At 48.6% G+C, this 13256-nt stretch overlaps 1 protein-coding gene and 1 non-coding gene across 2 annotated transcripts; one reads left to right on the forward strand and one right to left on the reverse strand.

Moving 5' to 3' along the window:
- Positions 1–604: 604 nt before the first annotated feature.
- On the forward strand, positions 605–10593 carry LOC144149041 (uncharacterized). The gene is made up of 4 exons (XM_077680590.1): positions 605–761; positions 1752–2132; positions 3827–3960; positions 8385–10593. The coding sequence occupies exons 2-4, from the start codon at positions 1762–1764 to the stop codon at positions 8456–8458; spliced, it is 579 nt and encodes a 192-aa protein (XP_077536716.1). The 5' UTR covers positions 605–761; positions 1752–1761; the 3' UTR covers positions 8459–10593.
- A 2589-nt stretch (positions 10594–13182) lies between these two features.
- Positions 13183–13256, reverse strand: Trnat-agu (transfer RNA threonine (anticodon AGU)). Its single transcript has one exon. It is a non-coding gene; the product is annotated as a tRNA-Thr (tRNA).

Raw genomic sequence — 13256 nt, forward strand, 5'->3', positions numbered from 1 at the left:
GCGCAGATTCTATGTTACGCCGAACGGTTGCTGTTGAAACTTGCTGGGAGATATCTCCTGATAAACAGGGAGCATTTTACATAGTTATCTCAGCTTTGCAATTTCGTGTTAGTACTCCTTTCATATGTGGCGCCACCCAGAGCAGCTAACGGGATTAAAAATAACCACACACCGAAACCGAAACCAGTGTCACGAAAATATATGTCGTCGCGCTGCAGTCCGTCTTAAAACAAAAGGCTGTTTGTTTTCCTTTCTTTCTTTATGACTATTGGTGTACACTGTAATACTAAACTATAAATGATACAATCTCTTCAGCCGGGCCGAAGAGATTGTATGAAAGTATTGTATGATTGTATGATTTATGCTAGGCATGAAAGTTTTTATCGTGAAAGCTACTTGCTTACAGCTTTCAGTAGCTCTTCAATGCACATGCATGCATAAGTTTCTTTTAAGTAATAATAGATCGAATGAAGATGTTACCACAAACACATCACAGAAAAACGTTGGCACAGAGAAGCTGCCAAAGTAATTAATTAATTTCACTACATGCCGCTAGGTGTGCTCAAGTCGTCGATGTTGTGCGCATAAATACGACATGCGCGCGCAACCTGCGTTCCCTCCGTCATAGCCCTCCGTCACCCGTCACCTCCGTTTCATTGGTTTCTTTCTACAAGGCAGCGTGAGGTGCGAAGTCAGCGTTCGAGTTGGAACCGCCCTAGCCTTGCGTCTCTTCGAAGCTGGTGCTGTGGCTCGCCTGCAAGGTATGTCTGTTGCCTAACACAATCCATTGTAATCTGGTGCGTAATTGATCGAACGCATAAAATATTGTGTTTCAATTTCCTTCTGCATTTGTTACCGCAGTGCGTTGTAGTGATTTTTGACGTTTGGGGTAAGTAGGTCATTTTAAAATGTTTAGTTGACGGGATCCCGGCACGTGCCTATGTTCTGCGCTTTCGTACCGCTCTCCGTTAGACTTTTCATTTAAGAAACTCGCTGCTACCATATAAAGCAAGCGTTGCAAGATTGTTCATTTGTGACACATCGTTTTTTTCCCTCGTACGGCGTTCGTATATTTTCTTCGATTCTAGCCCAACGCCTTTCCAGCGTTCTGTGCAAATCCGGTCAAGGGCATTTGTTTTTCTAGTGATGTTTCATTAATTTGTTAAAAACGAAACTCCTGCTTTCAGAGCGGTTACCAGCGTCGTTCCGCTGCGTTCGAAAAATCCCACGTGTTCTTGGATCCCGTTGCTGCGGGATGCGCAAAAAATTCATTTTGATGCATTTGCCCTACTACTGAAAACAAGAAGTGTGAAGTGCTGCTCAGTTTGGTAGTTTGTGCACTTTTTTTCCCCTCATAAAAAAATGCGTGAGGTCACCGTGGTGAGAGAAGTAAGATCGCGAAAACAACTAAGACTTGGTCGTCAATAAAAAAAGGCACCATTATAACGAAGCAACTGCATTCTGTTTTCCTAATGATGGCTACGCAAATTTACTTTATCGAATATCTGGTATCTTCGGGCGTGCTCCGCAAAGTGAGGTCAATGTGGAAGAGCGTCCCAAGACTTATTCCACATATGAAGGGGTTAGGGAATCCAACTTTTTTATTAATCTACTGGCAGGCATTTTATCAGCGCATGATCTAGAAAAAGTCAGTTCTCTTTATTTACCCTCTGTTCGTGCTTTAATTAATGATGTGCCTTTAAAAGCAGTGGCGCAAGCGAAGGAAAAGGCATTGGCTGTTGTCCTTGCAGGTCGTTGCCCATGCTCGACATGATGCCAGCAGAGGTGCCCCCTGCCGCCATGTACAGCCCCAGAGCACCCCTGGTGGTGCCCCAGTGCACCCTGAAACACTACATCAGCCAGGGCGCCATGCACTGCACCAGTGTGGGGCCTCAGCCTTCCAGGCGCACTGTGGCCATCTGCGCCTTCTGCAAGGAGGATCGGAGGAGGCCCGTGGGCTGTGTTCGTGGCTTAACAGTGCGACAAGAGAAGGGACATTTTCTTGGCCGTAGGTGGGCGGCCAGACCAGCACTGGTGTGCCTCCGCCTTCCCTTCGTCCTTCGTCTCATCGCACTGTTAAGCCACAGACATGCTTATCACGGGCCCACATCTTTGAAAGCTCCATTAGGCAGGTAGGAATTCCCGACAGGAGGATGGGGCCAGGATGGAACATGTTCACTCCACTAGCTGAGACTTGTGGAATGAACAGGGCAGGAAACGATCTTTATCCTGTCGGCCATTAATCTCGCTCTCCCTCTTGTTCACCCTCATTCCCCCTACTATCAGTGATATATTCTTCAATCCCTATGGGGAGGGTGGTTCTAGTGTGAAAAGGACCGTGTGGGTGGCACTGTAAGGATGCCTCCTTTTGTGAAGCAAATATGCTTGTGCAATGAGAGCCTTATGTCATGCCAGTAGCATAGCTTTTGAGCCAACGTGCCATCTGCACTAAAAGGCGTCTTCGAGGAGCGTTTACCTTCTGTGTAATGGGTTGTGCTAATCTTTTTTTTGCCTTGTCCACTAGCAAACTATTTGGGCTTGCCCCCTTCGTAGTTGACCGCCCTGTACATATGGGCAGTGATGCTTTTTAGCTACCCTTGGCAACAAACTGCACTCAGTTTCTGAGGGTTCAGTTTTGCGCTGGAAAGCACGGCTACCAAGTACGTTTGGGATACCACATGTAGAGTTACGAAGAGTGCTCGGTTGTAACATATCTGTTGGAATGAAACTGGTACATATACCACTCTGTAGCATTCCGGGAACTTTGCCAGGTAGGGCTTAACGAAGTAGTGTTCTACTTTTCTATACTCTTGGTACTTGGTGTGTGCAAAATGTGGAGCAGCCTCGGCTGTGTCCAGATTTATCTGGGTCAATTGATGAATTGTCAATAAAACTGCACTGTAATTCGAGAAGTGATATTTTGTCTTTTGCATGCACAGTGCTGGGAATTTCGGCTCCCAGTTGTGTGGCCCTCCAGAGCTGACCATGATCTGCAGTTTCCAGACAAGAGCCATTTATTGCTTATTCATAGTCGGTGTTTCCAAATGCAAGTAATTCAGCCAGTCTGTGTGTAATAACGGTGCAGATTATCTGACGGCGGAGGTTTGAGTAGTGTCTTCAAAGTACAGCCCAGTACGAGTATGTCGGTAATGCATTCTTTTATTTTTATGTTCTTTTTAACACACCTGTGAAATAAAATTTTAAAGGCAACGAGAGAGGTGTGGGCTGAAGTTGTTCAGAATTGTTGATTGTCTGCAATCGGTATTGTAGCGTATGTATCGCACATTGTGATGTTCAGTGAGTCGCCATACTGTATCAGTGGCCACTTCATGCCACTGACAATGTTAGCAAAAGGAAGCGTGTGGCTCTTTAACTAAATAAGTTCATTCCTAGGTTGTCAGGGGAAGCGTATCGGCGGGAAGCATAATAGACTTGCCAAGATACTCAACTGGGAACACAGTTCCCCCATGGAATGTATTTGAGATGCATGTACAGGGGGAAATATTTAGTGTATTTACTTTTAAAAGGCCCCTTGGATACATTGCCTTTCATGGGGCTGTTTGAGCGATCTTGCTGGTGGTGAGGGACAACGCAGTGTACTCCGAGCCCCTACACTTTGGTTGTGAACTACTTGGGCATTACGACTACTGAGGTAAAAATTTTGATGAGCCTTTCCAGTAGAGAAATTAAGTGGGCGAATCGGAATCTGGGATGACCGCAGCCACTCTTGTAGTCCTACCCCCTAACAGAGCAGGCTTGTTGCACCTACTTTGTCACTGAACAAGACCGGTGCGTCCTGTGTTCTTCTACCTCTCTGCTTCTGCAGTTGTCAGCCAGAGCAGCAGTTTGGCGTCCTCGGACAGCAGCGACGGCTCAGATGTGGACTACAAGCCGGACAGGGACCACTGCAGAAGCAGTGGAGGAGCGGTCCGGAACTACATCCCAAACTTCCGCAAGGAGGTGGGGGCATTTTTTGTGTCGTTTACCGTGCTTTTCTCGATTTCTGTGTAGCTTTGCAATCGGCGAGGCTTTGTCCTCTAGTTGCCCTCATGCTCTCAGATGCTGTACGTACGATCGCAATTTCTGTAGTGGGAAATGCATTGGTAAAGTTTGGTTCTTTTGTTTGAGAGAGAGGAGAGGGAAAATGCTTCGTAATATGGCCCCTTTGCGATGTGATTGGGTCTCTTGATGCCTGCTGAGGCAACGCTGGAATGACACTGGTGCCCCAGTTTATTGTGAAACAGTGGACCCTGTTTCAGCAGCTGGGCCCAGTCTTTCAAGCACATCACAGCCATCTGTGTGGGCTGCCGGAAGTATGCGAAGCCTGTGGGCATTGTTAATAGCTTGTGTTCCTTGTGTATTGCGTACCGATATTTCCAAATAGATAGTTTCGTTTAAATTTACTGAGCTGCTTTGAATTAAAGATTTTATTTCCTGGTTAAAATAACCAACTGTGTCAGCTACTCCGGCAACAGAGCGATGTAAACAATAATCGCTTGCGAGTGTAGCGTCACGTTGGAGCACCTGCTCAAATCATCAGGATTGTGAAATTGCGAGCTGCACCTTCAGCGTAAGGAAAGAAGTGAAAGTTTGAAAGCTCCGGGAAAATTTCGGTAATTTAAGACGGCTTATATACACCCTGGGAGGATATCTTCCCAGCAATGCATTTGTGCTTAGACGGGAAGCCGACTTTAAGGAGATCGTTGTATAAGCTTTGTTTTCGTAAGATGGCTTTCCCACATTGAGTGTTGCACAGTGAAGCATGTCCACCTTTGGACGGGGTATTATTACAGCAAGTGGCTCTGACAGTTGTGGTATTTGAACTATAACGGAACAAAATTATGACAAGTAGCCATCAAAAGGACTCTAATATTTCGGTGCTTTTTTCTTTTTTACTTTTCAAAAGGGCACACATTGGTTGTCAATGCATGGGCTCTTACTCCCGGGAGGGCAGTGGACAGCCTTGTTTGTCCCCTGGAATAAAACTCTAGTTGGTCAGTTCCTCTGATATACTTAGCCAGGAAGTACTCTCAATAGCAATTACAAATAAACGTGTGTTTCAGTTTGTGCACTCGCTGGACTACGACCCGGTCAATCCAGATTGTTGCTCACGTTGAAGCTTATTTGCACCGCGGCTTTGCTGGTCTCCCTTCTTCACAGCTAGAGGGGAAGGACACTGAATTTTTGTGTTAACCTGACACTGGCCAACTTCTTTAAATCATTGAAGGAACTGCAATGCTTTATCAGCTAAGCAGTAAATCGCAAGACAAGAGAGGGGAAAAACGAGCCGTGAAGACAAAACATGTTTGGTTCATTCAAAAGGCTGCTTTGTCAGGTAACATTAGTACCTGTAAAATGAGAGGATAGACCAAGGGCCGCGACGTCCGTCGACACGGTGGTGATTCTATTTACAAAATGGCGATATGGCGAAGATGAAGCAGCTGGAGCGAGGGCTGCTCACGAGTCATGACGGGCACTGATGATGATAATGTCATCGCTGCTGCAATTATGAGTATAAAGGCTTAACAGTACCAATTCTATTGCAGACTTCAAATAATTCAGATAATAAAGAAAATCACTTTTTGGAAATTCCTCTGTCATCAAAGAAACTTGTTGGTTCGATTACAAACTGCGCGATTGTAGTAAAGACTCCAGTTCTGTATTATTGTATCAGTTGAATGCTTGATTGATTGATTGTGAGGTTGATTGATTGATTGTGAGGTTTACAATGCAGGCGATGAGGCGCGTCGTGTTGGAGGGCTCCGGATTAATTTTGACCACCTGGTGATCTTTACCGTGCGCTGAAATCTCATTCACAGGGGTGTTTTTGCTTTTCGCTTCCATCAGAAAAGTGGCCGCCGCGGCCGGAATTTGAACTCGAGACCTCGTGCTCAGCAGCGCAACGCCTTAACTACTGAGCCACCGCGGCGGTTGCGAACGCCCCATTAAAACGATAAAAATGTTCTTACAGCTGGCCAAAAATGTCATGTGTGACCATATTACATCAATTTTAGAGTTTTTTTCGGCTAAAGAAAGTGCCCTCTGTGGCTGGAATGTAGCTTATAGGGAGAATTTCCATTTGTGGAACCTTCAAGCATTGCCAAATTCAAATTGAAGTGGTGACCTGTTTTGACCCAGAGATTCTTGGCGTCCCTTGCTGTATCACAGACCTGACTGCTGCTGTGTTCAGGCGCTTTACAACCGCTGGGGACTGAGCGCCTTGCATTCGGTTGTTGTTGCACATGGGACGTTTTGCCCAAATACTGCACCAGTGTGGCCCAACAGGGTTCTGGTGGGAGCTGGCTGTTTTTGTGCCAGGGAGCCTTGCATGGTTGCACCTGTGTAGAACAGCTTCGCTGATAGCAGAGGTGTTTTCTACCGGACCAAATAGCTCTCCAAACTCTACGTTGTTTACCAGATTATGCTTATTTTGCATACTCTGAGGTAACAGGATAGATTTTAGATACTGCAATGCCAACTGCAACGAAAATTTACCTTGCCGAATTCTGTTTCAGCGTGCGGTCTACGCTGTGAAGTCTCTCGTGACGTTATTGTCAACTTCACATGGGCACAGTACTTTTATTAAAACCGCTTGAAAACGTGCTTGAAGGAATCCAGCATTGCACGACACCGTACTTTGTGGTCGCAGTGGTGGCAGCAGGCTTTCGGTCGTCTCTATGCGAGGCAAGAGTACGGCCGACACGCGAAGATGTGCTGTTGTCGTGGCTGATCGTTGCACAGAATGTGTACGACAGTCGTGCAGTGCACTGTGCGTGCGTGGCCAGCTCACTCTATGAGCATGCAACACGATAGGCTCTTATAGCTCAACCGGTCCAAGTTGGGACGAACGAGTATTGGAGTTGCTTCACTTCGAACCACTTCGTCAAAAAATCTTTTTTAAATGTAGCTGCGTTTACTAACATTGTGTAAAAGGAAAGGAAAAAGCTGCTATATTTGTTTAAAAAGCAGGTTGCGAACATTGAGTGTCAGGTAGGGTGAGGATTTCAGTATGCCAGCTTTAGAGCTTTCGTCACTGTGCGACTGTGTGTATATAGGCGGGTGTCATTACTACATACACGGCCACTTTGGTAATTAAAGTACCACTGCCCGTGAAACATAAAAATTGTAAATTCTGCATTTTTAATTTGATAACACGCGGTGAACCTGAATTCATCACTGCTAGTTGGCATGTGTCGGTGCTTTCCATCCGCAGTAGCTTGTTGGTTTCTTTTGTCTTTTTCTCTCTCAGACGCAGGGTGGTTAGGTCAGCACAGCCAATATACACTGTGTGAGCGCCCATTTATAGTGCTCCACACTGCTGTCTGTGTGTCTATTTCCTAGGCCTTACCTTCACCATGATATCTTTTACCAGACAGCTGCTCGCAGTGAAGCATTAATGGTTGCACTGACTTATAAACCCCTTTTCGCGGATGTTTTGCGGTTTTGAAGAAATGGATGATCTGAAACGCGTTGAATTAGTCTTTTCGCAGGTGGCCGTAAGTGAATCCGCCTACCGCGCCCACTCGATTCCTAACTCTACATTGTTTCTGGCTGGCTGTAATGTCCCCTCCCCTTTTCCTCGTTTGTCTGGCAAAAAACGACAGTTGGTCTTCATTTGCAATGCTGTGACGCGTATTTGGGCCTCACTATTGGGAAGCACTGCAACTTTGCTAGGTGCCCCAAAAATTGTTCAAACAGCTGAAGCACCAAAACATCGGTACAGTATTGCAGTTTCCTATACTAGGACAAAGTTCGTGAAGGAATGCAATCTGGTTATATCCAGATTCAGCTTCTTAAAAATTGGGAGTGGGTGAACATGGAACCAGATATTCTGAATATGAAAATGACTGCATGTATATTTCGATTCTATATTTGATTTCAAAGATATCAATGCTCAAATTAACTATGAATAGTGAAAGCTTTTCGGTTTTTTTTTAATTTTCTGAGGTAGTGTTATATACTTCTTATCCTTGCAGCATACATGTGAGTTTTTTTTTTAATTTTCCGAAATAGTGTAATATACTCCTTAACCTTGCAGCATACATGTGAGCTTACTCTACTAGAATCTACTGGCATGATCTACTTTCGTAAAAGCGGTCGTGAGACGTTTATTTCGGAGTGGGTGCACGTAATACTTTATCAGCTTCCCATGATATCAGTCAGTGTATTGAGTGTACAGCCACGCAGCACTCTAGTGCTTAAGCATCAAGTTCCTGCAGTGTCCACAAAGCCCATCTGCACTCTCTTTCTGCAAGGTACATTGACATTAGTCAGTCGAGCAATTTTCAAGTCTTACCCGCTTGTGAAATGTACAGTGTGCTGGCAATTGGTTTTAAGAGTGCATCTAGTAGACAAAGCAGTTTTGTTGCCCTCCATCTTTGCAGGAACGAAGTGCGGCTCCCACGGGTTCCCGTTTCCATCTGCACGAACGGTGGCGGCAGCGGCGTCCTCATTCTGAAGGCGTCACTGGAGGCCCAGGCTGCTGCCCCCAGTGGCCACTCTGAGGACTGCGACGGCAAGGGCCAGAAGTGGTTCCGTGCGATTGTGGAAAATGGAGCCGTGCTCTTTGCCTGGCTGCCTGTCCTGGTCCATGCCCTCATCGGCCCTGAAAGTATGCCTGGACGGAGGGGTCGGCCAGGGGCTTCACACTGGCGCCCTGTCCTGGTGCTTCTTCAGGGGCCAGGGTGATGGGTTGGAGATTAAGGGGACCATGAAGACAAAATACACTTCACCCCAGTCGGAGGATTGCGTTGAAGCTGGCACAAGTGTCACTCCAACAAGCAAACTCCAACCGAGTGATTTGAATAGACTGCCCAGCTATAGTTTTCCTCCTCGTGACATAGCGCGTGTTGGCTTCAGAAATTGTATGGTGCAGACCAAGTTAACCGGTTATTAAAATGTTTGGGGGGGGGGGTTGTGGTTAGAGCTCGTAGCACTTCAGGTAAATGTGTTGTGACTACGAGAACAGAGTTCTACACAAATCAAACGTGTGTAACCAGTCGTGTACATATGTGAGGACAGGTGCCCATGGAAGATGTCATTTCACCCTCTCCCTGTGGTGATGTCGATGACTAAAACGTTTGTATTCTATTTTAGTGTGGCAGAAAATTGTCATCGGCTTGCCTTTGGAGCACACGAATAAATGTTTTATTGATATAACAAACTCTCCTGTACTGTTCTTTTGAGGCAACCAGCTTCGTTGTCCTTACGACCTAGGTCCAAGGACTAGGTTCTAGTAGTGGTGGTGCTCAATCCACAGTGTCCACGCAGTATAGATGTGAGGATCCAATGTTCACTTATTTCCTATGCAGCCTGGACATTTGACATTTGCTGTCGGCACGGGAGGTAGCCAGAGCTCCAGGGATTTGATCTAGGTGTAGGATTGGGCAACACAGGGTGGGGTGCATTCCCTATATCAAGACTGAGGAACAAATGAAGTGGAAGAACGAGTGGGAGAGGTGTTGCTAGGGCACAAAGATACGGGGAAGATTGTGAGGGGAGGTGAGGGAAGAGGTTTGGGCCTGCCAAGTGTTGCACGCAGCTTCACAAGTGAGATGGGGACTGTGGGTGGGTACAGGGTGCCTGGAAGACAGTGGGCGTCTAAGAGAGCAGTGAACTATAGGTGGGTGGTGCAGGATTGACCTGAACATGGGCAGGCCTGGTAAAGGTACTTGGGTGTTTGTGCGTGTGTGGGCATGTTGCCCATGCGAGCAGGGCCAGGATGCAGACCAGTCTGAAATGTATATTTCAGGTTTTTACATTGCAATTCTTGATTTTTTACCTTCGCAATGCTCGCGCTGCCCCTGCCTGAAAAGCGCGAGCGGGTGTTCTTTTCTTGCTTGCTTTCATGTCGCATGTCCGGCACTTTACTGCGCAGTTTGGAACGCGCCGTTTCTGGCAGCCACTTTTACCGTCTTTCGAAGCGCGAGGAGGAAAGAATTTCCTCTAGGTGTCTTTGCGACACCGCGTCTTTGTGGCGTCATATCTCTCACTGCTTCCCCGCAATGAGACAGCAGACGCCGTCGCACGCGAGCTCGCGCACCGTGCGGCGCCCCCCTGCGCCTCGACCGCGGGAGACGTCGGCCTCCAAGCGGAACCGCTGACCACGTACGGCGACATCCTGTCGTGGTACCGAGAGGGGCGCCGAGCGCTGCCTCCGCCTCACCCGAGGCTGGGCAGACGCGAAGGCGTCCTTCTCCGACAACTACAGACCCGCACGGTGCTCACGCCGGCCCTCGCCCGACACGTGTGCCCCGGATACTATGTGCAAGTGCAGTGCAGTGTTTGTGCGCGTGAACCAGCAACTCTAGCCCACATCATGTGGGGCTGTGAAGTGCAGCAAGACGGTGCCGAGCCGGACTCACTACCGCCAGACATTGTGGACTACATCAGCTCGCCCGACTCTGCGGCGCAGCTGCTCGCCATCCAGCGGCTCGAGGACGCTCTGGCCCGGCAAGAGCGAACGGGGGACCCTCCCGCGGGAGCGGACTCACCTAGTAGCCGACGTCGCGACGCAGGCCCACCCTCGAGGTCTGTATACATAGCCACGAGCTAGATAGTGTGCGGAGAAGCCCTGCGTGGCCTGATCCGCACCCGCACGCCGGATATTCTCAGTAAAGTCTTGTTCTCTCTCTCTCTCCCCCTCACTCTTGTTTCATGCGTAGCCGCCGAAGAGCGCCCTCCCCTTCCCTTAGCGCTGAATCATAATCTGTCAGTGTGTCTCCTCCTCTGGGCGTAGCTTAGTCGGCAAGACGGCGGGCTCTCGCTCCTCTTCTCTACGCGGGCCCAGGTTCCATCCTTTGCGGTGCCAGCAGTTTATTTCTGTAGCCTGTAGTAGCCAGGGAGTTTTCTACTGACAAGGGCGCGAAAATTTCCTTGGCTGGTTAGAGGTATAAAACATTTTCTTTCAAGTTCATACACCTAGCTAGTTTTGACGCTTGTAACTTACACTTGGGGCACAAGTTTGTTTTCAATTCAGCCAGGCGGAAGTTCATACTCTGTAAGCTGCCGTGGAGAGGTAACACCAAATGCGACATATTAGGTGGCCTCTGCACCTGGGAGAGCGCAGTCCTGTGCATCAGATTGGTGTAGAATGCAGGATAGGAGAAAACACGGCCACTGTGGCCACCGCACTTCTCTAGCAGCTTGTTGTTTGAAGAAATCCCCGGGTGTCCTTAGCCATGCATTGCCTGGGAGACGCGAAGGCGAAAGCCTTGTGCCAGGCCTCTTTGGGGTGGCCAAGGGGCCAGCCGGGGGTGTGAAGGGGTTGGGGGGGGGGGGGAGCTCAGCAGGCAAAGAGAAAAAATCGGGGTTAGAAGTTTGATCCCTTTTTTGACCCCGAGCAAAGAAAAAGAAATGAACACGTTTTCTGGCTGTGTGTGAAGACGGAAGGCAATGCCAACAGGAACAGATCATTCATTGTTCCGTTCAAACACCATTTGAAGTCAAAACTGCCATGTCAGCCTTTAGTTTAGGAGGTGAAAAGAGGAGGAGAAAGGGGGAGGGGGTGTTCTGACGTCATGCCGGGGCCTCATAATACTGCCACGCGGGCCGCAAGTTGCCGACCCCTCCTATAGGGTGTCAGACAGGGGAGAGAAACGTCAGAGGGAAGGGTTTTGGGTGGGTAATACGAGTTGGTGGCGGGTGGGATGGGGGTATACTTGCTCATCTGGAGTCGCCGCCACTCTGTGCAAAGGTTTGTGGGAAAGAACGAGAAAAAAAGAAGTGCTCTGGGAATATTTTTGAGCCCGGCAGGGAGTTCGCCTGCATACAACCAAGTGCAGGGAAGGGAAGTAGAGGGGGAAGAAAGGATAAAGTAGAGGGTTATAGAAAAAGAGCAAGAGATGAGAAAGATTGATAGGGCGGATTCAGCCCGGGCACAGCAGTCAGTAGCACTGCAGTCCGGGCTGCACCTGCTGCGTGAGGCCGGTCGTCTCCAGGCAGATGGGCGAACACTTCCTGTTGGGTTGCCGCGCAGGCACCTTCGGGAACGGAAGGTCTTCCATGCCGGCGCTGCGAAGGCCTTGACGCGGGAGCGCTCGGTGGAGCTCCGCTATCGGCGCCGGGTGGTGGGGCACCATTGTGATGATTTGAGGCATGGCTCTCAAGGGTGCACGCACACAGCGGTGCCACCGCCTCTACCACCTCCGTCCGAAATTCGGCTTAAATACTAGCCCGGTTGAGGCGGCCCACCAAGATCACCGAGAAGGTGCGCTCCAGAGTCAAAGGGGAGGAAAACACTCACTGGAGGACCGCAACGCACCAAAAGTCTACCCTGGAACTATACTGCACCCACAGTCATGATATAGGCTGGATGCGTGTCTACAACAGTTAACTCGGCAGCGCGCTCCTCTTCGAGGCCCATGCCTGGAGCACTGCACACGATGCTGTACTGTCGGCGCTACGACGAAACGCCGGAGGTACAAGCAGCACAGTGCAGGGCATGCGGCGACCACGAAGGAAGCATCGAGCACTATTCCAATCGTTTCCCGTAATACATAGAACTGCCCCATCATTTGGCATACACAAAACAGCGTACACTCCTCATCGGAAATTTGAGGCAGCGCTCAGGCCAGCCATGCTCTACAGGATCAATTCGAATTGATCTGTAGAACTAAGGACGGTGCTGTTGCCTCCGGATATGATCAACAATTTGCAATGTTCTGTCGAGTCTAGTGTCATGAAGCAACGTTAACACTGCTTTTTCTGCGGTACGTGCCATTCCTGAAGTTGACCACGGGCCAACAAGTTCTGGTGCTGCACTGACACAAGCTGCTCCCACCCGTCAGAGTCAACGCCACTGTACAACAGGCGCTAGGGTTCGAGGAGCGACTGCAAGTCTGGCAGCGATCAGTTTGGCTGGGTGCGGCTGTAATGACGGTGCGCTGAACGGGCGAGTGAACTATAGCAGTGAATGGTGACAGTGTAGTGGACGTGCATACACATGCAGTGTACCATATGCACAAGATTGCATGACAACTCCTCCCTTCAGTATTCTCGTCGGTGGAGAAGGTGCAGTGACTTCAGACATTCAGCCACATTTTTTATTTTATTTTTTTTCTTTTATATGTATTTTTTTACCCGGCTTGGACACTTCGGTGTCCAACCGATACAAAGGGTTCCTGGCCACAATGATCATCATTAAGGGTGCGGCGATTAAAAAAAGTCATAAAAACACCAGCAAGGCACCGGTGAGATTCGAACTCACGATCTCCTGTTTACTAGACAGGCGCTTTAACCAACTAAGCCACGGCGCC

This window comes from Haemaphysalis longicornis, unplaced genomic scaffold (assembly GCF_048455015.1).
Source record: "Haemaphysalis longicornis isolate Haplotype H1 unplaced genomic scaffold, Haemaphysalis longicornis Haplotype H1 scaffold_8, whole genome shotgun sequence".
Lineage (NCBI taxonomy): Eukaryota > Metazoa > Arthropoda > Arachnida > Ixodida > Ixodidae > Haemaphysalis > Haemaphysalis longicornis.